The sequence below is a fragment of the Nicotiana sylvestris genome, chromosome 12, assembly GCF_000393655.2.
Source record: "Nicotiana sylvestris chromosome 12, ASM39365v2, whole genome shotgun sequence".
Taxonomy (NCBI): domain Eukaryota; kingdom Viridiplantae; phylum Streptophyta; class Magnoliopsida; order Solanales; family Solanaceae; genus Nicotiana; species Nicotiana sylvestris.
Window position 1 is genome coordinate 17121360 of NC_091068.1, and position 22809 is coordinate 17144168.

Below are 22809 nucleotides of genomic sequence, written 5' to 3' on the forward strand. Positions count from 1 at the left end.
AGTCTGCTTCTGGATTTGCTTCTATTATGTTCTCTATTTTGAGAACCCCGATTCTTGCTTCTCCCCCTAGAGTCAGTCACCAAGACATCTGATGAGGAGGAACCCTGAGATTTTCTTCTCATCTCTTCATTTAGAAGGCTGCTCTTGGCAAGATCCATAGAGATCACACCATCCGGAGCAGAATTTGATAATGAAGTTCTAAGAATTTCCCAAGAATCTGGTAGGGAACCAAGTAGAAACAAGCCTTGAATTTCTTCATCAAATTTAATGCCCATAGCAGATAACTGGTTCATGATCCCCTGAAAATTATTCAGATGATCTGTCATCGCGGAACCATCGTGGTATTTTAAACCCAACATCTGCTTTATCAGAAACATCTTGTTGTTTCCAGTTTTCCGAGCATACAAACTTTCAAGGTGCTCCCATAGGGTCCGAGCATGTGTCTCCCCAGAAATATGGTTCAAAACATTATCGTCAACCCACTGTCTAATAAAGCCGCAAACCTGCCTGTGTAACAGATTCCACTCTTCATCTGATTTATTATCAGGCTTTACAGTGGCGAAGACAGGTTGATGAAAATTCTTGACATAGAGCAAATCTTCCATTTTGCCCTTCCAAATGGCATAATTTGTGTCATTCAAGGTAACCATTCTACTAGTGTTGGCTTCCATCGTTTATCACAAATACAAATACTATTTATTAGGAGACCAAAGTAATTCTTTTCTGATGTGGAAGTTCAGACTGTGCTGCAACCACAGAACATACTCAGACAGAACCTTGGCTCTGATACCACTTGTTGGGAATAAACCCCGTAAGAATAGTATTCACGGTATTAGTGATAAACGCAGAACACTAAGTTATGGTTAAATCAACAAGAATAGAAATGCAGCAATAATGACACCAAAATTTTGCGTGGAAACCCTTCTGAATAAGGGAAAAAAACCACGGCTAAGAAGAGCAACTGATATCACTATAGCGAGGAATTTTACACTGTGTAGTAACAAGTAAAAAATACTCCTAAGACCACTACACCCTCAAAAGAAATAAACACTCTTTTGCTTTTTCCACCTCACTACAATATCTCTCACACTCTATTTTTCTTCACAAACTATTTTCTTATAGTTTATGGAATACCTTGCTCTCTCTTTTCTCTCTTTGTTGGTGTGTAGAAATGAGAGTTAAAGCTCTCCTTTTATAGCCAAAACCTCACTCTCTAAAGCCTACAATATTTGACAATTTACACACCCTTTTCACAATTTCAACAAGGTTGGCTACCAAACCAAACCAAGTCAATAAAATTGGCTACCAAATTATACAAATTCAACAAGGTTGGCTACCAAACCAAACCAAGTCAACAAAATTGGCTACCAACTCATTTGAATGAGATGGACACCATATCATGAGGTTGTTACTGATGGAAGTACATCAATATGGAAATTTCAAGTTGTTAGTGATGCAGAAACTCCAATTGAGAAGTCTCAAGGTAAGTTTTCTCATCTTATAATCAGCAATATGATCTTTTTCATTGTCATAAGAAGTTACTATTTTGTGTGGTATTTATAAATATTACTCTAAAATTTCACTTTCTGTTTCTTCTCTATATAAATAATGTAGTTAAGAGAGTTATATGATTATCATTTTTTTTTCTTTTTTCTATTGGGGTACCTTTTTATTACTTCTCAGAGTACTAAATACATCTTCATTGGCTTCAAATCAAAGACTAAAGTGCAATTTGTTGTATGTATTCACTCAACTCCGTAGATAACTAAACTGTAAAGGCCATTTCCACTTGAAAAAATAACATTCAAATTCACTGATTAGGAGGCGAGTTATTTCATAATTGAGAACGAGAAATTTCGATACAGTGACTTTTGTCTGAAGCAGAATTCGAACACATAATGGTGTTCTTACACTAGACCAAAGCTCTAGAGCAGGAGGTTTGTTATTTTAAATTATTAAACTGTTTGATTTAATTAGAATCTAGTCAAGTTCAAATTCAAACTATTGAACTTTATTTTCAAATCATATTCTGTTCTAATTAATTATTTCCTTTCAACATGATTTGAGGAGTAAGAAAACTTTTTAGGGATATGTACATATGGGTTATTTTGTAAAAACAAATTGAATTCTTTCTTGATTACATAACTAGACAATTATTTTGAACCAAAATAAAAAAATAAATTGGTTACTTATTGTGAACCGGAGGGAGTGTCGCACCTCCTTTTTGCCGCGCCCGCGAGGCGCGTGGGGAGTTTTCTCCAATTAAAGGACAGTCGAAACGGGATTTATTTAATCATTTAAGAGTCGCCACCTGGGAATTTTAAGGCGTCCCAAGTCACCAATTTCAATCCCTGAATCGAGGAGAATATGACTCTGTTTATTATTCTGCGAACCAGAAATCCTGAGTAAGGAATTCTGTTAATCCGGAAGAAGGTGTTAGGCATTTCCGAATTCCGTGGTTCTAGCACGGTCGCTTAACTGTTTTTATTATTGGCTTAATTATCTTGATTTTATTAAATATATTGATGTTACATGATTTTTTACTACCGCTTATTGAGGACCCTTCTTTGAATCGAATTACGCGTACGTATATTCGTGTTTTAAATTTTACAAATGCGGAATTGTGTCACGCGTACGTGTACACGATAACTTTTAAACAATCGTTTTTCGAAATTGTGTTGAATCAAGAATATTTGTTTTTCTTGAATAGTGAATCGTACATCTCGGGTTTTTATGAAATTGATTTAACGCCTTTAAAAAAAATCCTTTTTTATTAAATATTCGTTCGAAATTGCGCGTACGCATAATCCGAATTTTTACTTTTTTAAAAATATAATCAGGGTACGCGAACGTATCCCTAATTGCACAAAATATTCGTAATAGTTTAGGGATTTTCCACAATTTGTTTATTATATTCATGTATTTCTTTTATGTGAAAATCATGAGAAACTCCTATTTAGAGGCCTATAAATTCTTTGAAAAGAATTCGCAATCTATTAAAGGTTGTTCGTCGATTATGATTTCCGAATATAAGTTATATTCATTCCAACTATTCGAATTCAAAGAACAGAATAAAAATATGATTAATACTATTTTTAAACAAATATGACATATATATATATGCCAAAGAATAAATTGCATATGAAACTGAAAATAAATGATTCATAAAGGAAGGAAATATTTTCCGAGAATTTTCATTATTTACTTAATGCAAATTCTATTTCTAATTATCATTGATGTAAAGTGTGGCAATTTATGCTTGTACATCTCTTTTCATTCTCATATACTCGCTTTTAATCTAATAGGCCTAATTATTTGGTCACTTTGTTTTATGAAGGTAGATAAGCATCGAATTTATAGAAAAGGAATTATTATACAAGTTAATTCAACAAAGTTACCTTACATGCAACCTAACTGTTTGGCGTAAACATTCATAACGTTTTAACATCATGATGAGCTATACCAACTTACTTTACTCATATGATTATACCTGTCATCATACCATATAATAACTTATACCAATCTAAACAAAATCATATTTGTTACAAGATATTCTACTAATGTAACTTCTTAATCTTTACATTTAGCTAATGGTATTATGGGATGTAATCAATGGCCCATTTTTATGCCTTACTCCCTGTTTTGACAATTCACATATACCTATACCAATGAGATTTCGGAATGGCTAACATTATTACAAAGCTTTATATGAATTTCAAAATAAGACAATTAACTCATAGCTATCAAATTGAATTCACTACTAGTTAACTAACATGAAACAAAAAAATGAAATTTAAACTAATGAACTTGGACAATTGGAAACAGAATTGCAATTCAGGCTTCATGGATTTGTCATGTTGAATCTCTTTTCAACATAAAATTCAAAAGATAAGTACCTGGAAATGAAGGTAGAAGAAGTAAATTTCAGCAGTAGCAGCAGTAACAAAATACTGGCAGAATATCAGTATTTCCACAGATTTGAGCAATAACAAGACCCGAGAAACCCAGATTCACAAGAGTAAAGCTTCTTTTAAGAGACTTCAGATTTTTAACTGAAGAATGAGATCGAACAAATCCGGACAGATTCAATACCAAGAGTAATATTTCTGATTTTTTCTGTTTTCTGTTGCTGTATATCTGTGTGTGTGTGTGACTGCTTTTTTGTTCCTTTTCTGTTTCTTTTTCCTCTCCTAAAATCTCTCAAATTCTCCTCTTCTGAAAACTGATCCTAAAAATCTGTTTGCTTCCCTAATTTCACACTCTCTTTTTCTCTTAAAACTCCTTCTCTCTCTGAAAACTGATTTTTTCTCTCTTCAAAATCTCTTCAAGTCTCTCCTAAAATTCTCTAAGGTCTGTCCCAGTCTGCTGTCCAGCTCCTGTATTTATACAGGGCTGGTTGTACCTTTTTCATGGTGGTTGGACCCTTTTTCCCTTTAAAAATTAAAAAGTTTCCATTAAAACTACTTTTTAATACTTTATGTGATCCTAACATGATTTTCAGCAGCCCCATTATCCCTTGTTCCCCTTTATTACTTAAATTATAGCCATTACATTCCACTTTCAGCCCACTACTATTATCACATTACCCTACTGTTTCATTCCAGAAATATCCCAGAAATCCTACTGTAATTACTGCCTTTAAACTAAAATTCAGAATCTGTTACAAAACAGATTTTAAAATTTGTCCAGGCTTGATTATCCTTCTGATTTTAACAGCTAGAACCAATTCTAAACAACTTCCTAACACAGTTGTATCTATGCAACATTGTGAACTTGAATTCAAACTTAACATCTCAACAACATCACACAGAATTTAACAGAACAAATCAACTAAATTTGAAATATGTATGAATGCAGGGGCATGGTCAGTATACTGACACTGCCTGAAACCAACTGCCCAAAAATTAATACTCAAATGTTTGATAAACTTTCTGACTTATTAAACAAGAACCAACTAATTAGCAAGGACTAACTAACTGATTACAACAACATGATAATAGTCAATCAAAACAGGTGAGCAGGTTATTACAATGTATTATCATAAACGGGAATTCATAATGTAACTAATCGACGAACTTAATCGAGTCGATTACACATATTGTAAACAAACATAACCAACAGAAACATTTCACATTCGGATTAAGTAGATAGGTAAGAGACATAAATGACAGAATTAATCAAAACAAAATATGAAAAATTAACAAGCTATTAATACAGTCAACAATACACGTAGAATGCACAAAAGAAATAGAAAAAATACCTCTGAATCTTCAAATTTATTCAGGCAGACTCAATCTTGAATTCGGACATTTTTGAGACTGAACAGACTTTATTCGAAGTATTCTCAGTTGAGAATACCTCGATTAAAGTCTGTTAGACCTCAATCTTTCACTCGAATCAGAAAAATTCCAAGATTGGAAAATTTAGGGTTTCTGGTTCTTGGATCTTAAATCCGAACATTTCCGGGCTGATTCGAAGGAAACCAAAGATGACACAAGGGTGAGGGGAGCCTAGGGGTCATTTGGTATCATTTTAGAACAAGTCTGAGTTTGTTCTTGTTTGATCCGAATCTTCAAAAGAAGATTCGAGAAACTCGGAACTGATTCGAGCCAAACAAATAACAGATCCATACTCAGGATGACTAGGGGAAGCTATGGTGTTAACTAGGTGTTGTTTGGTTTAGATCTGAACTTGGCTCGAATCTTCAAATGAAGATTCGAGAACCTTCAGGGAGATTCGAACCAAGCAGATAACATATTTGGATAGAGGAGGTTCAGGGGGTTCTGGGGTGTTAAGGTGGTGACCGGCGGCGTTGATGCCGCCGGGTTTCAGGCGGTGGGATCTTAGGGTGGCTAGGGTTAAGGGGGGGTCTGGGGAAGATGATGAACAGTGATAGGAGGGGGGGGTGTTCAGTTAGGGGCCGGGTAAGGCTTGGGACTTATATAGGGGTGGGGTGGATTGGTATCGTCCGTTGGATCAAGTAGAATGGATGGCCAGGATTAATTCATTAAACCAAACGACGTCGTTTGATTTAAAGTTGGGGTCGGACTGAATCGGGTCAATGGGTCGGGTTATGGGTTGCGGGTAAGGGCAGGGGATCTTGACCGTTGATTGGATTTAATCCAACAACCTTTGATGAGAGGTGACCAAACGACGTCGTTTGGTTCTGGCTTTGAATTGGACCGGACCTGGGAGTGTTGGAATTGGGCTGTGGAAGGGTAATTCGATTTGGGCCTGGATTTTAAATCCAGGTCCAATTTTCCCATTCTATTTTATTTTATTTTCTGATTTTATTATTAATAAAAAAATCCTAATAAAATTATAAAATAATTTTTAACCTTACATAAAAATATTAATTACTTCATAACAACTATTTAACACATAATCAAAACATTAATCACACAGTAAAAAGAAATAGAACGAATGCATATTTTTTTGTGATTTTATTTAAATTATCTCTTAAATGCATAATTAAATCCTATATGCATGCAATATGTATTTTATTTTATTTTTTCATTTTATTATGACAAAAATAAACATTTACGGACATAACACAAATATTTAACACCACGCAAATTCACAAATTACACAGTAAAAGAAATTTATTTTATTTTTTGATTTATTTTTTGGAGTAGTTTTCGTTAAGGCAAAAATCACGTGCTCACAGGGAGTAATAGTGTTACCGGTAATGATTAATTTTGCATGGAGGGGGAAACTGTCAGCAACGCTGTTTTTCACTTTCCAAGGATTACTTACTTTCCAGAAGTAGAGAGTTTACCCCCTTGCAAAAAGTGTTAATCAAAGTATAATGTAAATTTTAGGGAAATTTTCGTTTATGTACCATATAGGAAACTATATTATCAAATATATTCATAGTATGAAAATTTCACGCCATACTAATAGTTTTTCTACAAAAAAAATAGATAATTCATTAAATAAAGAACATTATAATTGTAGGCTTCCTTATTTAGGCGCGCTAAAATTGGGGAAGTAAATATTCTTCTAGATATTTCATTAAATAAGGAATCATTGTAGTTGTAGACGTCCTTATTTAGGCGCGCTAATATTGGGTTAATTGTCTGATTTTAATGGATTCGATCTCATCTTTTTAAAATATTTAATTACTTGGAACTCAACTGAAAGAATTAAAAATATACAAGCTATTCTAGGTTGTCAACACTTACGTCTAACGTAACAATATTGCAGATGCGTATTAGTAAGAAAAAGGTGGATGATTTAGTATTGTTTTGGACAAAAATATGTATCTAAAATGTGAAACATACATTTCAGGGGAAGCATGTGGAGTCCAAATATGTACCCAGTTTGTAGATATTTTGTAGATAAATTGTAGATTATTTGTATTCTGATTGTAGATGCTTTATTTTCTATTTTCACAAATAAAAAACGCCTAAAACTTCTACAAATCTTCTGGAAAAAAACGCAATTATGTCAAAAATCCCAATTATACTACAATTGAATGGGAATTGGGATATTAAAATTCAATGTACCCAGTTTGTAGATATTTTGTAGATAAATTGTAGATTATTTGTATTCTGATTGTAGATACTTTGTTTACTGTTTTCACAAATAAAAAACGACTAAAACTTCTACAAATCTTCTGCAAAAAACGCAATTTTGTCAAAAATTCCAATTATGCTACAATTCTGTGATTCTCTTGTATGCTCTTGTTACTCCTTACGAAACTGTTATGCTAAATATGGAATCCAAAAAAATATGATGAAGGGATAGATCTTCCTAAGCAAAATCCTCCCATGAACTGTTACAAGAAAATTGACTTTTGCCAACAATTGAAGCATCAAAAGAAAAAGATAAAAAGATCTGTTCGAGCTCAGAACATATTGAGAATCAAACTCTGGGAGATAAACCTTAGTGTGAAGGAACCCGAAATCATAACCATCAAATCGACCAGGCTTGTGTTCATCTTCCCCGGGCACAAAAACATTGGGACAAGATTGCAGAGCTGCCTACAGTACCTTGGCTATGGAAGAAATAATGGGATTTTGATACAGAATTCGTGGGTGTGGGAGGGAAACGTGGGTGAAGGTGTGGGAATTGGAGAGAGAAACGTGGGGAGAGTGGTATTAGAAGGAATATACGGTACCATTAAATTAGGAGTGTAATTAGTACCCTTAAAACCCACTAATGGTATATAATTGGTAATTAGGTATACTAAATGTAATTATATTAAACCTTAAACATTGAGGGTAATTTCCTAGTAAAAATTCCATTTATACATATACTGATTTTTAAATGAACTAAAGATATCCTATATGGTAAACATTATCACCGTAGGTTTGACTGTTTGAGTGATTTAGACGGCTAATGCATATTTCTTCCGTCCTAATTAATTTATATGATTGATCCAAAAAGAATATTACTTTTATGTTCAGAAAATATTTGATTTAAGTTTCTCATTTTATTTTTAATGCGATAATCTATAAGCTCATAAATATTTATGTCCAGTTTTATATCACAATTTTTTTAAAAAAAATATTGTTTCAAAATTTCATGCCGATCAAATACCATCAAGTAATTTGAAATGGCTCATATATATGTTTTGAACTATATACGTATTGAACACTTTTATATATTTCTACATTTCTGAAGTGACCTTAAGGGGTCGTTTAGCATGACGGATAAGCAAAATAATTTTGCAATAAAAATTACCGTCTTATTCCTTATTTAGTTATTAATCCTGGAATAAATTATTCCAGAATTAAAAATAGTATCGGAATAACTTATATATGTTAGAGGGTGGAATAGTAATCCCAGAATAAATTATTCCAGAGTTAAACAAGAAAAATTGACAATCCCAAAATTAATACAACATATCAAACAGTCAATAAATAATATCGTTATGATAACTAACTCAAATATTCAACATAACTTATAATTAATTTCAACATAACTTATATTCAAACCAAACGACCCCTAAGACTTAGTGTTGTCATATCAATATCCTGATTGAAGTGCAGAGTTATTCAATGGTATTAATTGGTTCCTATTTCCTATATCAGAAAGCTGCCTTCTTTATTTATTCCGGTAGTAACTTTCAAGTTAATTTCCTGTGCAACTCTGTAGTGTTATTCTACAGAAACTATATCTCCTTAATTGGCAGCCATGAAAAAAGTTCCTCCAAAGAAACCTCATTTTTTCAAACCTATTCTGCCTGGTTTCAAGAATGGTCTAGTAAGTTATTATACTTTTAATTGTTTCATCTTTCTATATATTATTCTGTTATATGTATATTATATAAAGGTGAAGGAGGGGGAATGTGAGAGACCTTGTAATAGTATAATGTCACGTCCTGAAAAAAGATATGAATCATACTTTATGACATGGCTATTTTAATCACACATATTTTTGTAGTGCAGAAAATTCCTGTAGGTTTCTTGAAGTATCTGAAGGGACATAAGAATGAACATGCAATACTTAGAAGGGGTAGCAAGCAGTGGCGGGTGAAGGTGAATGGCCGTCGATTCGAAGCGGGTTGGGCTGAATTTGCACAAAAGCATGGTTTGCAGTTAGGAGATGTGTTGATTTTTAGACATGACGGAAACATGGAGTTTGAGGTTACCATATTTGATTCAAGTGGAAGTGTCAGAGAATATTTGCAAGAAAAAGTCCATACTACTGTTGAAGAGACTTCAAAGAATTTTGAATTTGAAGGTGAAGTCTTTAAGGCCTGCTTGTTATGGAAATTAAACTATAACTAAAATACATGTTTTCATTGATTAGTCCGATAAATAATAATAGCAACAGGAGTATATATTAAGGTGAGGGATCGTGAAATTATTAAAGCTTTTTGTCCCACCTTTTTACTTTAAGCACTTGACTTACTATATAGTATTTATATAAAAATTTATGCTCTGTGCCGACGGTACCCAGTTCAGATGAACCCGGTGCGAGTACGCACAAATGATCATCTGGGCAAATATGAGCTTCGGCCCTCTGTTGATGTTAACAAAAAAAAAATCTGCTTTCTATGAGTGATTTTCCATATTTAATTTCTTGACAATGTAACAGAAAAGCCAAGCCCCAGCATCAAGTTGTCAAACAAGGCTTCTTCCCATGCAGAAGCAACTTCTCTTGACAAGTTGTCTTTTGGTCAATCTCATTTTGTATGCACTATTAGACCCTATTGCCTTTCCAAAAGTTTCTTGGTAAGTCTTAAAACTCAATTCATGCAAACTCTCTGCCAATGGGCTATGTTAGATTGGGTAGAGTCCCACATTGGTTAGGAAATGTGCTAGTGGTCTCCTCATATGGACTTGGGCAGTCCTCTCCTCGCGAGCTAGCTTTTGGAGTTGAGTTAGGCCCAAGCGTCATATCTTTACAAGCTAAAAGAAACATATGTGCACCATTTTTTTCTCTTTAGTTTTTTTGGTTATAATATTCGAAGAAAAAGAGACTATTTAATGATGTTTGCAAATGGCTATACACCATGTCAGTTCCTTCCTCAACAATTTGCAAAAGCGAATGGTCTCACAAACAAGAAATGCAATTTGATTATAAGAGATGGAAGACAAAGGTCGTGGAATTTAAAGCTAAGTTCTAGTCGTAGACCTCGAGTCTACATAATTGGAGATGGATTGCGTAAATTCATCGTTGATAATTGCTTAAAGGAGGGAGATCGTATAATGTTTGAGGTCGTTACTAATGGAGAAACACCAATATGGAAATTTCAAGTTGTTACTAATGGAGGGACTCCAATCAGGGAGTTTCAAGGCAAGTTTCTCATCTTATAACCAGCTGCCCCTCTTATTTCTTTGTTAATCTCTTTTATTGTCATATGCACTTCCATATTCTGTGTGTGTAGAATCTCTTGTTTTTTTTTTTGGCTGTCTAAATTGTGTGTTATACATTTTTCACTTAATAGAATCTAGTCAAGTTCAAATTCAAACTATTGAACTTTATTTTCATATCATATTTTGTTCTAATTAATCATTTCCTTTCAACATGATTTGGAACAACAGACATTAGGAAAAAGCCCTCAAACATGAGTCCTCTCAATGCACAAGTATCTACAACTTATGGTGATGATAATGATCTTCCTTATTTTATTTCAACCATTAAACCTTATTGCACCAAGAAGTCAGTTTTGGTAAGTGCATGCTTTGAACTTATTTTAGTTATATTCCTTTTCTTTGCCTTTTTTGTTTTTGTAATGACAACTGATCAAACTTGTTCTAAATAATGGAATAAATTGTGTGGTAGTATCTTCCGCTGGATTTTGTAAAGTCAAATGGATTGATGGATAGAAAGTGTGAGTTGATTCTGAAAAATGAAGAAGATAGATCTTGGTCAGTGTGGCTAGGGAGAGAAGGACGTCATTTTGGAATTGTAAGGGGATGGTCAAAATTCAGAACAGCAAATGGTCTCCAAGTAGGAGATACTTACAAATTTGAACTCATCAAAAATGGAGAAAAACCTATAGCGCACTTCCATTGTAAGTATCCTTCCAGTTCTAATATATTTTTATGGAGTTTAAGTTTTATGCTCTAGGGGTATGAAAGCATATTTACATAAATATGTCACTTATTATTCTTGCAAAGAGTTAATTTAAAAGTTATTTACATGTTTTGTTATACTTTGAAATTATATGAAATTACTAACGATGTCATAGTGAACACATTATAATGGGCTCCCTAGCAGATGCTGTTACAACTTTCATAATAATGTATTTTGCAGGCAAATATTCTGAAAAGGTTTCAAAGAGGGAGGGACAGTAGTGAAGCAACCTGAGATTTGGGGCAAAATTTTGTTAATGCAATATATGAAAGACTTGAAAGTAATGACTGGCCTAGCCAGCTTTTGTCCAGGCTCCAATTACTCGGTATATATATGGCTTAATTGTGGTTGTATAAACTACTAGGGTATTTTGTACCATATGGCCTTTCCTAAGGTCATTTGTTAAATTATGTTCTCATTAGTTCAGTGTGCTAAATTTCATCTTTTAAAGTAGTTGGTTGAGTTTTTCTTTTTTCATAAAAATTTAAACCACTGAGTAATAGATGGATTGAATTAATGACATGTTCTTGATGCATGATAGTTATTTAGCATACTAACTCCACTTAATTAGGACTCTAAGCTACGGTTTTGAGGTCTTTTTGAATAAGCATCATAAAATTAGGTTGTTTTAGTTCTATGTTCTTTTAACTGCTAATCTGAATCAAATATTATCAGTTTTTCTGATTCAGTACCATGTCCTTCATTTTTATTTTTATTTTTGTTTTTGCACTCTCGTATTTGCCGACTGTCGTATGAAGTCGTCTTCTTTTTCATTCTTTTATTATTTTTTATTTTCATTTCAATTTGGGTCACAACCTTTTGAATCAATGATCAATGCTATACTTAGGGGCCGTTTGATTTCATAAATTAGGCATGATAATACAAGCATAAAATTTAACAATAACAATATAGGAGTTGTTTGGTATGATGAATAAGTAAAAATAATCATGGGATAAAATTTAGTATACATCGGCTATGTATTGTTTGGTTACTAATGCTAGGATAAGTTATCCCAGGATTACGGATTACCGGGAGTTATACGTGCCAGAGGCTTGAATAGTAATCCCAAGATAAACCAGTAAAATTGACAATCTCAGGGTTAATACAACATACCAAACACAATAAAAAAAATTAGGATAACTAATTCTAACATAATTAATCTCAATATAAGTAATCCACAGTGTTTTGATACCCGGCATAAATGACTCATTTATGATGGAGCACCAAGATATGCTGCAAGTAATGTCATAGAATCTCCATCGGCTGTCACTACTCGACCTTGCTTTGCATATCTTTTGGTTGTGAATATATCAGATCCTAAGAGTTGTGTGCCGTTGCCGTTGACAAAATCCATGGCTTCCAACATATCACATAAAGTCTTTTAAAGTTAATGTGATGTGCAAGACACTTCTGGTTCTTCGAAACTGAATTATTTTGCAAATGAAAAGGTGAATATCAGTTTCGGATGGAGGGTACACGAGAGTAACTTCTTTCGTATAAGATGGCCATCACGATAGTATCTATCTGTGACATTCAAGTTCAGTTCCATAAATTAAATCCAGAGTGCTCCTTCCTCAACATCTGCAGTCTCTTGCCTCTGCTTAGCCAACTGTTGATCAAACTGGGCAACTGCCGCATAAACTTCTCAGCAAATGCACTGGCCTGAAAACATGGAGATACAATTCTCACCGTGATGTAAGAAAACAAGAGACATTTCCAGAAGGTTGCTTTTCTTGAAGATACAATAAGATCCCTTATTTATTTATCATTTTATATTTAACATAGTGAGTGCAGATTGGCAAGTATTGAAGGAATGATGGTATGGAAAAGTAGAAAGTTCTCGGACCAACCCCCCCGCCCCAAGACTCTCAATCTTGGGTTGATGCTCTACTTGGGGGAATGGAGATAACCAGATAGAGGAGAATGTTTCCCTTACTTGATGAATCTTGGTACAAATTCAGTTGAGAACTATGAGAATTTTTTCCAACTATAGGGATTGATGTTTAAACATCACACAGCAAAGCCAATCAAACTGTAAAAGGAACCACCGTAAATGAACAAGTCAAAGAACAAATTTTGAGTATAGCATAGAACTTCAAAGGCTAACATTTGTATCCAATGCAAGATTTGAAGATAGGCTTTTGGAAAACGGGTAAGATACAGTTGCTCATGCGGGTAAAGCAGTTGTCTATTGACCAAAAGAAACCTTGAGCATGGTTAAACATAACTTTTTAGGGCATCAAATCTAAGTTGTTATGATCACTCACTTTGATAGGAAAAGCCTGTGGAACGTCATGGATTATCATTTTTCTGTCACTATATTAGTCTTGCCTGCACTTCTGAAATCTTTTCAAAATGGCAGATTAACTCTTTGGCCTCCATAACTTAAATAGTGGCTATTACTCCATCATAATTTCCCTTAGTTTATAGTATTAACTTTTCATGTTAGAGTTTACTAATTTTCAAGTTCAAAATCCTGATTTTGTGAGTACTTTAAGGTAAGAACTGAATTATGATCGCATGATTCCAGGATCTGATTGGAGTATCGAAAATTTAAACTTGTTCATATCCTTAACTCACCATGGTAAATCATGGGTCAGCACAAGCGGAGACAAGATGGAGAATCAATTGACAGAACTCAGTGTTGATATGTACATCACCCATTGATGAGCTCCTGTCAAGGGGGGAAGAAGAAACAAAACAAAAAGGAAAAAAGAAAGAATGTGAGGAAAATAATTTATTAGTTTTGGAAGAAGATTTAATAGCTAATAGAAGGAGAGAATTATATAAGAAACCAAGTCATAAGGTAGATACCTACTATATTTTAAGCTAAATCCCTGGGTTTACAGGAAAGAGCTGTAAAGTTTCTGAAGACACTGGCCACTCTCCCACAGAAAGTAGAATGTGACCTTTGTTTCTTACAAGAGGAGCAACTGGATTCATTGGTCATGGAATCATGGTGTTCACTATTGTCATATCTGCCCGTCCTTATCCCAATGCATTGTTCTGTTGGTTCATCATTATTTTCCCTCATTTGTAACAAGGCCTGAAGCTCAGTTTCATCTTTATACAACAAACGAAGTCCAAACTCCTTCATTTCTCCACAAAAAAGTAGCCTAATAAGTCCATAGTCATTTGGTGTTTTTCCATTTGCCTTAGATGTATCCCATAAGCCAGCAAGAGTTACAACGAAAAAATGAATAGTTGATTCTGTATCGTACTTTGAATGGTTGCATAAGGCAAGTTTCTGGGTCATCCACGACATCTCATCATTACATAAGGGAATCAATTGAGCTGTGGTTTCAATTAGGCTGCCAGAGTAACATACAGCAAATCCCAAGAAGTTATCACGTACATACCAATTTTCAGGCAAATTGACTGATACACTAGTATCAATTCCCTGATAGCGAAACCAACTTGGGATCTTCTTCCCAGGATACTCAATGGTAAAAACTCTCTGTGACAAGGAATCTGAAGAAGAGATGTCATGCTGCAAGGAAGCGATATTCTGAAACAGGCTATGTGCAAACAAATTATAGATCGAATCGTTGTATGCATCATACTTATCGTACAGTGGTGTGAATATCAGCCACTGTAATTTCTTCTTCTTGGTTGCTAAATTATGAATACTTTTCAGAACCATATGACTATCTGCATGCAATTCATCTAAATCTGGTGGAAGTTCTGGCAGCTGTGTAAGACTCCTGCACTCTGTTAAATGCAAGGATCGAAGCGCACCAAGTTGTGCTATGCTTCTAGGCAAATGCTCAAAATTATTTCCCCTGAGATACAATACTTCCAAAGAGGATAAGCATCCAATGTCTTCTGGAAGTCCACCATCCACTAGATTACAGTAACTGAGATTCAAAATTTCCGATGAATGTAATCCTTCAGCCACCGGAGGGAACACAAAGTTCACTTCATCTTCGAGGCCTACTTCTGATTTTTGCTTTGCGAAGCTCAAGAATCTAAGCTTGTTCAGCCAGACAATAGAAGATGGAGGTTGTGAGATTAGAGTATCTCTGGCATCAAGCCGCTCCAAGTTTTGTAAATCCCCTATAGCTTCTGGAAAGCTTACAAGCTTTGAGCAACCTGATACATCTAGATTGACTAAACTTTTCAACTTACAAATGCTGCTGGGAAGTCTTACAAGGTTTTCTAAACCTCTCAAATCTAGATCCCTTGTCACACTGTCGAGCATGTGAATTTCTAACTCAAATTTCATGCTTCCCAGGATTTCTGGAAAACTTTCTAAATTGGAGCACTCGTGTAGATACAAATATTTAAGGGAATCGATGCACAGAGCTGGAAACCTCTTAAGGCATTTACAATTAGTCAAATCTAATGTACAGAGCTTTCTAAAAAATCCTAGGGAATGATGAACCTCTTCAAGATTTAGACAATTTGACAGATTCAAAGTGTCCAAATTTGGCATCCCTACGAAATCCGGCAACTCTTTTAGGCTCTTGCAATTTGTTAAGTCCAAGGATCGAAGAGCACCAAGTTGGGCTATACTTGGAGGCAAATGCTCAAAATTATTTCCCCTGAGATACAACGCTTTCAAAGAGGATAAGCATCCAATGTCTTCTGGAAGTCCTCCATCTATTACATTGCAAAAACTGAGATCCAGATCTTCCAATGAGCGTAAACCTCTGTTCACCGGAGGGAACACAAAGTAACCTGCAACTTGGCCTTCTTCTGATTCTAACTGTCCAAAACTCAGGAATTTAAGTTTGTCCAAGCGCACAATAGAAGATGGAGGTCATGAAATTAGAGTATGTCTGGCATCAAGCTTCTCCAAGTTTTCTAAATCCCCTATCTCTTCAGGCAACATTTCAAGTTTTGCGCAATCCGATACATCTAGCTTCACCAAGCTTTTCAACATACCTATGCAGCTTGGAAGAGCTACAAGGTCTTCTAAACAGCTCAAATCTAGTTTGGTAATATGAGTTTGTAACTGAATATATGATGGTAGTTCCCTTATCTCAGAGTATCCCATGTCAATCTCTAACTCCAGCTTCATTCTTCCTATGATTTCCGGAAACTTTTCTAAACTACAGCAATCATGTAGATAGAGATATTTGAGAGATTCCACGTTGACACATGGAAACTTCTTAAGACGTCTACAATAATTCAAATTCAACTGAATGAGTTTTCTGGAACATCCCAAGGAATGGTGAACCTCTTCAAGATTACTACATTTCTCCAGATCCAAATACTCCAAATTTGGCATCCCCGTGAAATCTGGTGTGCATATCAGGCTTGTAGAGACGCTGAGATGTAGCTTTCGTAGATACTTCAAATGCTGTTCAGAACATAGAAAGAATGAGATAGACAAACAAGAACAACCAGGTAAAAGAATCATCATAAAATATGGTGCAGCTCAGGATTTCAATAGTAAAAGTCATGCCTAGCGGGCTATCTGTGAATCTAGCAATTATTTGGCCAAATGCATATACAGCCTTAAAGTCACAAGTACTTTTCATTTAGACACCTTTTGTTAGTTTGGGTGCACCTCTACGACTCGAGAGGGGAGTGAATTGGGACGTACCAAAATTTTCGCAATCTCCTAAAATTAGCCTAACTTTTGTTCCACGAACCTGGTTTCCTATTGAACACCTAAGGCAATATATATATATCTTACTAGGAAAATGTTTGAATGAGTTTTAAAATTGAGCTTTTTAGTTAAAATGATGATGAGAAGATTTGGAAAAAATCCTTCTCAAAAAAGAAAATTAAAAAACCTTCTCAAGAAAGATCTGAGAAAAAGATATTATAATACTCCGAGAACAACCCCAAAATTACACATCAATTTGAGTTTTTCTAATTACTCTCTTCATCCCAATTTATGCGACGTGTTTGATTAGGCACAAATTTTAAGAAAGAAATAAATACTTTTGAAACTTGTAATCTAAACAAACCATTAATGTGTGGGTACAAATCATCTCATTAACGGTAAAATAAAAAATTAAAGTAAAATTGTTTCTACATAAAAAAGTGTGTCATTCTTTTTTAGATAAATTAAAATTAAAAGTATGCCATATGAAATGGCACAGATGGAGTAACTTTTTCATTTAAGGACATGCATCATGATAAGAATGTGACACTAACACTTAAAGGTGAGTTCTATGGAGTAGTGGTTAGACCAACTATGCTTATGGGGCAGAGGGTTGGCCAGTCAAAAACTCACACGTTCAAAAGAAGAAAGTAGCCGAAATGAGGATGCTTAGATAGACGTGTGAGTAATACTAAGAGAGATAAGATTAGGAGTAAAGATATACGGAGCAAGGTGAGAGTGGCCTCTGTGGTGGACAAGATGTGGGAAGCGGGGCATGTGATGTGCACACACCACCCTCTCCAGACCTCACTTGTGGGATCACGGGTATGTTGTTGTTGTTGCATCATAATCCTTGGACAAGCTAAACGGAAAGTATCTCAAATTAATAAAAAAAAGCGATAATATTTTCTCAATATCACTATATTAAAGAAAACAGTTAGAGGGAAAAGGGAAAAAAAATAGAATTCAGCATGTACCTTTCTTCCCATCCATAAATGACGCAGTGAACTGGACCAGAAATCAAGATGAACAAGCCTTTTGGGTTCAAAATTTTCTGGCAATGACTCCCAAGGATAGTGCTTCCAGACAAACCAACGCAAGCTATTGGGCAGGTGCTCGACGGAGCCATCATGGCAATTGACAGAACATATGTACAATATCCGAAGTCGTTTCATATTTTTCATGGCCTCTTTGTTAAAGCATAGTTTTTTAAAATAAAGAATCCAGATTGCTTCTATTGCCTTGGTCCCCTGGTAAAAAGATCATTAGTCTACAAAGTATAACTTCAAATGTTATGTAAAATCCGGTTGCCAATATGACTACTTTCTCAATCCTTGTAGTGCCAAACTTTGTCATGTTAGTAGTATTTATTATTGCACTTGAATTTCTTGAAGAACTACCGTCACTCAAAAAATCTAAGGTACAACTTTTTTTTTTTTGAATAACCATGGTGTTCGGGTCAGCTTACGCGCACCTACCACAATTAAAAAAATCTAAGGTACAATATTAGTTTTTAAGAAATATATTGCTTAAGAAAAGCATTTTGTGCAATTAATTCTATAATTCTACTTTCTAATAACACATTTTTTGAGAAGTTCTTTGGAGTCAAGTCTAAAAGTTTTCATGTTGTGATAGAAGAAAATTGCAATTGAAACAACACCAATAAATTGTTTCATGTTTAAATATAAAAATTATCAATGCTAAAGTGAATTCCTGATTGAGTTATTATGTACAACATTTATTACAAATTTCAAGTTAATCCAAATGATGAAATTGGATAGATTCAGTGGCTGCTAGACAAATTGGCTTAATAACATAAGAAAAACGAATTAGGCAGCATTAAGAAAGTGCTTATTAGACGAATTAGTCAGTTAGCCAATTAAACTTACTTTTGCTTCGCCTACTAAAGTAAACAACTAACACGACTTACGTGTGAGAATATGAAGCAAGAGGAACTTGGCATTCTCCCTATATGTCTTTGGAATATGAAAACTAGAAGTTGAATATTATTGCATTGCTTAGCCTACTTACCGTACTGTTGATCATCACTTCTTCAAAATCTTCAGCAAGCCATAACCTGCTACGCTCTCCTGGATCCTTTTGTGTGTTCACTACATATTTACCCATATCTTGTAATAAGTCATGCATTTCAATTGTATCTTTTTCAGAGATGAACACAAGAGATTTTTCAATTAGGACACGCAATCCAATATCAGCTCCAAAATCACAGCTCTCAAGAATTTGCATGATCTCATCTTTTCTTACCCCTCGTAAGAAGCATGCTATATCTAGAAATATCTCTTGTTGTATGGGCTTCAATCCATCATAGCTAATTTTGAGTTTGTCAACAATTTCTGAATTAGAGTTATTTTTCATTTGCTCTATAGCACTTCTCCACTCAGTCATATCCCTCTTATGTAAGAAAGAACCCCACAATTTCAGGGCTAAAGGAAGGCCTTTAGCATGACTTACTACCTCCAACGTTAGCTTCTCAAAATGCTCATCTGAAACTTCTTTCTTGAAAGCATATTGATTGAACAACTGAATAGCTTCATCATCAGCTAGTGTAGTTACTTCATATATTAGATCATTCTTCCCTATCAAATGTTTGTCTCTAGTTGTCGCAATAATTCTACTGCCATTGCCAAACCAACCAAGATCCCCTGCTAGGTAATCCAAATGATCTTTGTGATCTATGTCCTCAAGCTACTAAAACCTTCTTAAAACGAAGTCTACGAGCCATCAGGTGATTTCCGTCCTCCTTGTTATTCACGTAATTATCTTTTTCCCTTAACAATTCAGAAAGAAGGATATTCTGCAAAGAATGCATCCCACATTTATTTTCTTTAACATCCGTAAGAAAACAAGCAACTTCAAATTGATAGGAGAGTGTATCAAAAATGGCTCTTGCTATTGTCGTTTTACCGACTCCCCCCATGCCCCAGATTCCCACAATCCGAACATCATTGATTTCTAACTCGAGTAGGGACTTTACTTTCTCGAGATGGGTATTTATTTCCACAACATCTTGCAAATAAGATAAAGAAATCTTGCATAATTTGGACGAAATTTGGTCAACAATCTCATGAATACAGTCTGATTCAATCCTACAAGAAATAAGAAGATTGTTGATATACACAAGTAAGAAAGTCAAGAATAAGAAGTACTTCACACTGTAGAGTGCATAATTATGATAAAAGGAGTATGCACATAAATCAAACTCTTGAAGAACCAATAAAAATATTGCCTGTGTACCAATGGCATTGACTAATTAAACTGATAGGAACTATGCCTTCTTACTGATAGAAACATATATAATCAACCATCATTCTTTTTTATAGAAAAATATAAAATAAAACATTGTTAATGTCTAAATGGCAACCAAGGATATTAGATTGTGCATGCACTATTCTTAGCTCATAAGTAAATTGATTTGATTCACCCCTTTCTACATTTTGGTAAAAATGATAAGTTTATTTAGTGTAGATTCAGTTTAACTCATTTTTAAGGTACAGATTCTTTGTTCTATGGTAGAATATGTCTAGTCTTCACAGCAGCATCAAAATTTGAATGGAAATTATTCATCTCGCAAAGAAGATACAAAAAGTATTCTTGCATAATATGGAATAACTTTGGTCGACAATTTGCAGAATATTCTCTGATTCAATCCAACATAATAAGAAGATAATTGTAGATAAATGTAAGAAAGTCAAGTATTAGTAAGTATTTCATATTGTTAGCGTGCATAAACATGATAAAGATATTAAGCACATAAATCAAACTCTTGAAGAACCAACTGGAATGTTCTTCTTACTCACCCTTGGCGGATGTCATATCCTTTTAGATTTGTTGCGGCAGTTAGCGCAGTCCTCCATCTTTGCAACTTCCGCATTCCTTCAACATCATCGACTTTCCACCTTGACTCATGTTTGTCAAAGGCTTCAGCAAAACTCTCCTTTTGGTATCGAACTGCTGATGGATCCACATCATAGAAGATTGGTATTACCAAGGTTTGTCGTCCAAATTGATTAGCGTTCCATTCCATGATCTTCACTAGTTCATCCAAGCACCACCTGGATGAAGCATAGTTCTTCGAAAAAATGATGACGGCAACTTGAGACTCTTCAATGGCTTTACATAGTTCTTCTGAGATCGATGCGCCATGCTCTAACCTTTTGCCATCTTGAAAGGTGAATATTCCCCTGTTTTTCAAACCTTCATACAAGTGACTTGTAAATGTTTTGCGGGTGTCTTCACCTCTAAAACTTAGAAAGACATCGTACTTCCATTGAGGAAACTGTGAAGCTTTATCAGAAGAAGATGATGATGTCATGGATTTAGTTAATTGGTTGAAAAGAAAAAAATAGAGTTGTGTGGATAAATTGTGGTTGTGGTAAGAGATCATTTGATGATATTTCGAACAATTACAGCTTGTTTGGATGGTTGTTACCTATTGTATTGTATCGTATTGTTACTTTAAATACAATGTTTATTTTGATTGTTACTTAAATTTCATCATATCGTATCGTTAAATCCGTCGTTACGTAACGATGAAATGTGCCACTTTATGTAACGACCGATTTGGTGTGGTCGCGTCGTTACCTTGTCCTTTTCTCTCAATTTCACCCTTCATTATTATTAAATAATTTTATTTTATCATTTACCCTACTTTTTTATATACCGTATCATAATTTTTCTTTATAATATTGCAAGCTTATTCATCATATTACTGGTGCATGATAACATGAAACGACGGCAAAACGACACAATCCATCCAAACATTATATTCATCAAACGATACAATACAGTACAATACAATATGATACGATACATTATGAAACGATATAAAACAACCATCCAAACAAGCTGTTGGTAGGAAATTTCTGTGAAGCCAGTTGATTAGAATTATTATTAGTGGTCCCTTAAACTTGTTCAATTCTTCCATTTTGACACCTCAATTCGGACTAATAACTATTGAACCATAATAATATCAAGAAATGCATCTATTTAACACAAAATGCTCATATTGCAAAAAGAGTGTTTTCCCTTTCCCAATAATAATCTTCATTCTTTTTTTGTTTTTTGGGTTAAAAAACTCACATTTTTGTTTAATCACCATCTTCTCCATTTCACCGTCTATAACCTCCAGTCCGTCAAACAGCGGCCGAACGACCACCACTTCACTACAAATAGAACAACCCTAATGACCTTCGACTCTGCTGCCTTCCTCCATTGGTCAGCCACAGAACCACCATCTGTTAAATCCAATAGAGACCCCTTGATTCCGTAGCCGCCAAGCCATCACCAAAATTCCACGGCCTCAACACATCTTTAATTATTCTGACCTTGAAAACCATAAATATTGCAAGGGACCGACTGAAGAAGAAATAGAACAATACTTATCTTTAGGACAGTCAAACAAAGGAAACACAGGGTTTCATCATTCATCAGTGTAGCGATATGCTGAGTTCAGCCAGTGTGGATTTGCAGAAATGAAGGGGAGAAAAAAAGAGAGGGTGAGAGTACCGATGTGTAGTAGCTCAATAGCTAATTCTATCCAAATAGGACCTAAAAGGAATTAATTGAACTAATACTTGGGTCCAATTGACCAATTACAAACTTTAATAGATGTATTTTTCAAATTAATAATATTTCACTTTAATCAATTATAAAAACTAAAAGTACCTTCATAAAATGATTAATATCTATAAATATTATGC

General features: G+C 34.6%; 1 protein-coding gene and 1 pseudogene across 1 annotated transcript; one reads left to right on the forward strand and one right to left on the reverse strand.

The window, feature by feature from the left end:
• The first annotated feature begins 1414 nt into the window (after positions 1-1414).
• Positions 1415-11951, forward strand: LOC104249586 (B3 domain-containing protein REM10-like). The gene is made up of 7 exons (XM_070163354.1): positions 1415-1483; positions 9396-9690; positions 10048-10184; positions 10473-10749; positions 10998-11125; positions 11239-11470; positions 11713-11951. The coding sequence occupies exons 1-7, from the start codon at positions 1415-1417 to the stop codon at positions 11751-11753; spliced, it is 1179 nt and encodes a 392-aa protein (XP_070019455.1). The 3' UTR covers positions 11754-11951.
• Positions 11952-12460: 509 nt separating this feature from the next.
• LOC104249585 (TMV resistance protein N-like) lies at positions 12461-22637 on the reverse strand (annotated as a pseudogene).
• Between the last annotated feature and the right edge of the window lie 172 nt (positions 22638-22809).

Excerpts from the sequence above, each read along its gene's own strand:
- LOC104249586 (XM_070163354.1), top strand. The coding sequence starts at position 1,415 with ATGGAAGTACATCAATATGGAAATTTCAAGTTGTTAGTGATGCAGAAA. Across the intron at positions 10,185-10,472 it reads GCCTTTCCAAAAGTTTCTTG|TTCCTTCCTCAACAATTTGC; the intron begins GTAAGTCTTAAA and ends ACACCATGTCAG. Across the intron at positions 11,126-11,238 it reads GCACCAAGAAGTCAGTTTTG|TATCTTCCGCTGGATTTTGT; the intron begins GTAAGTGCATGC and ends ATTGTGTGGTAG.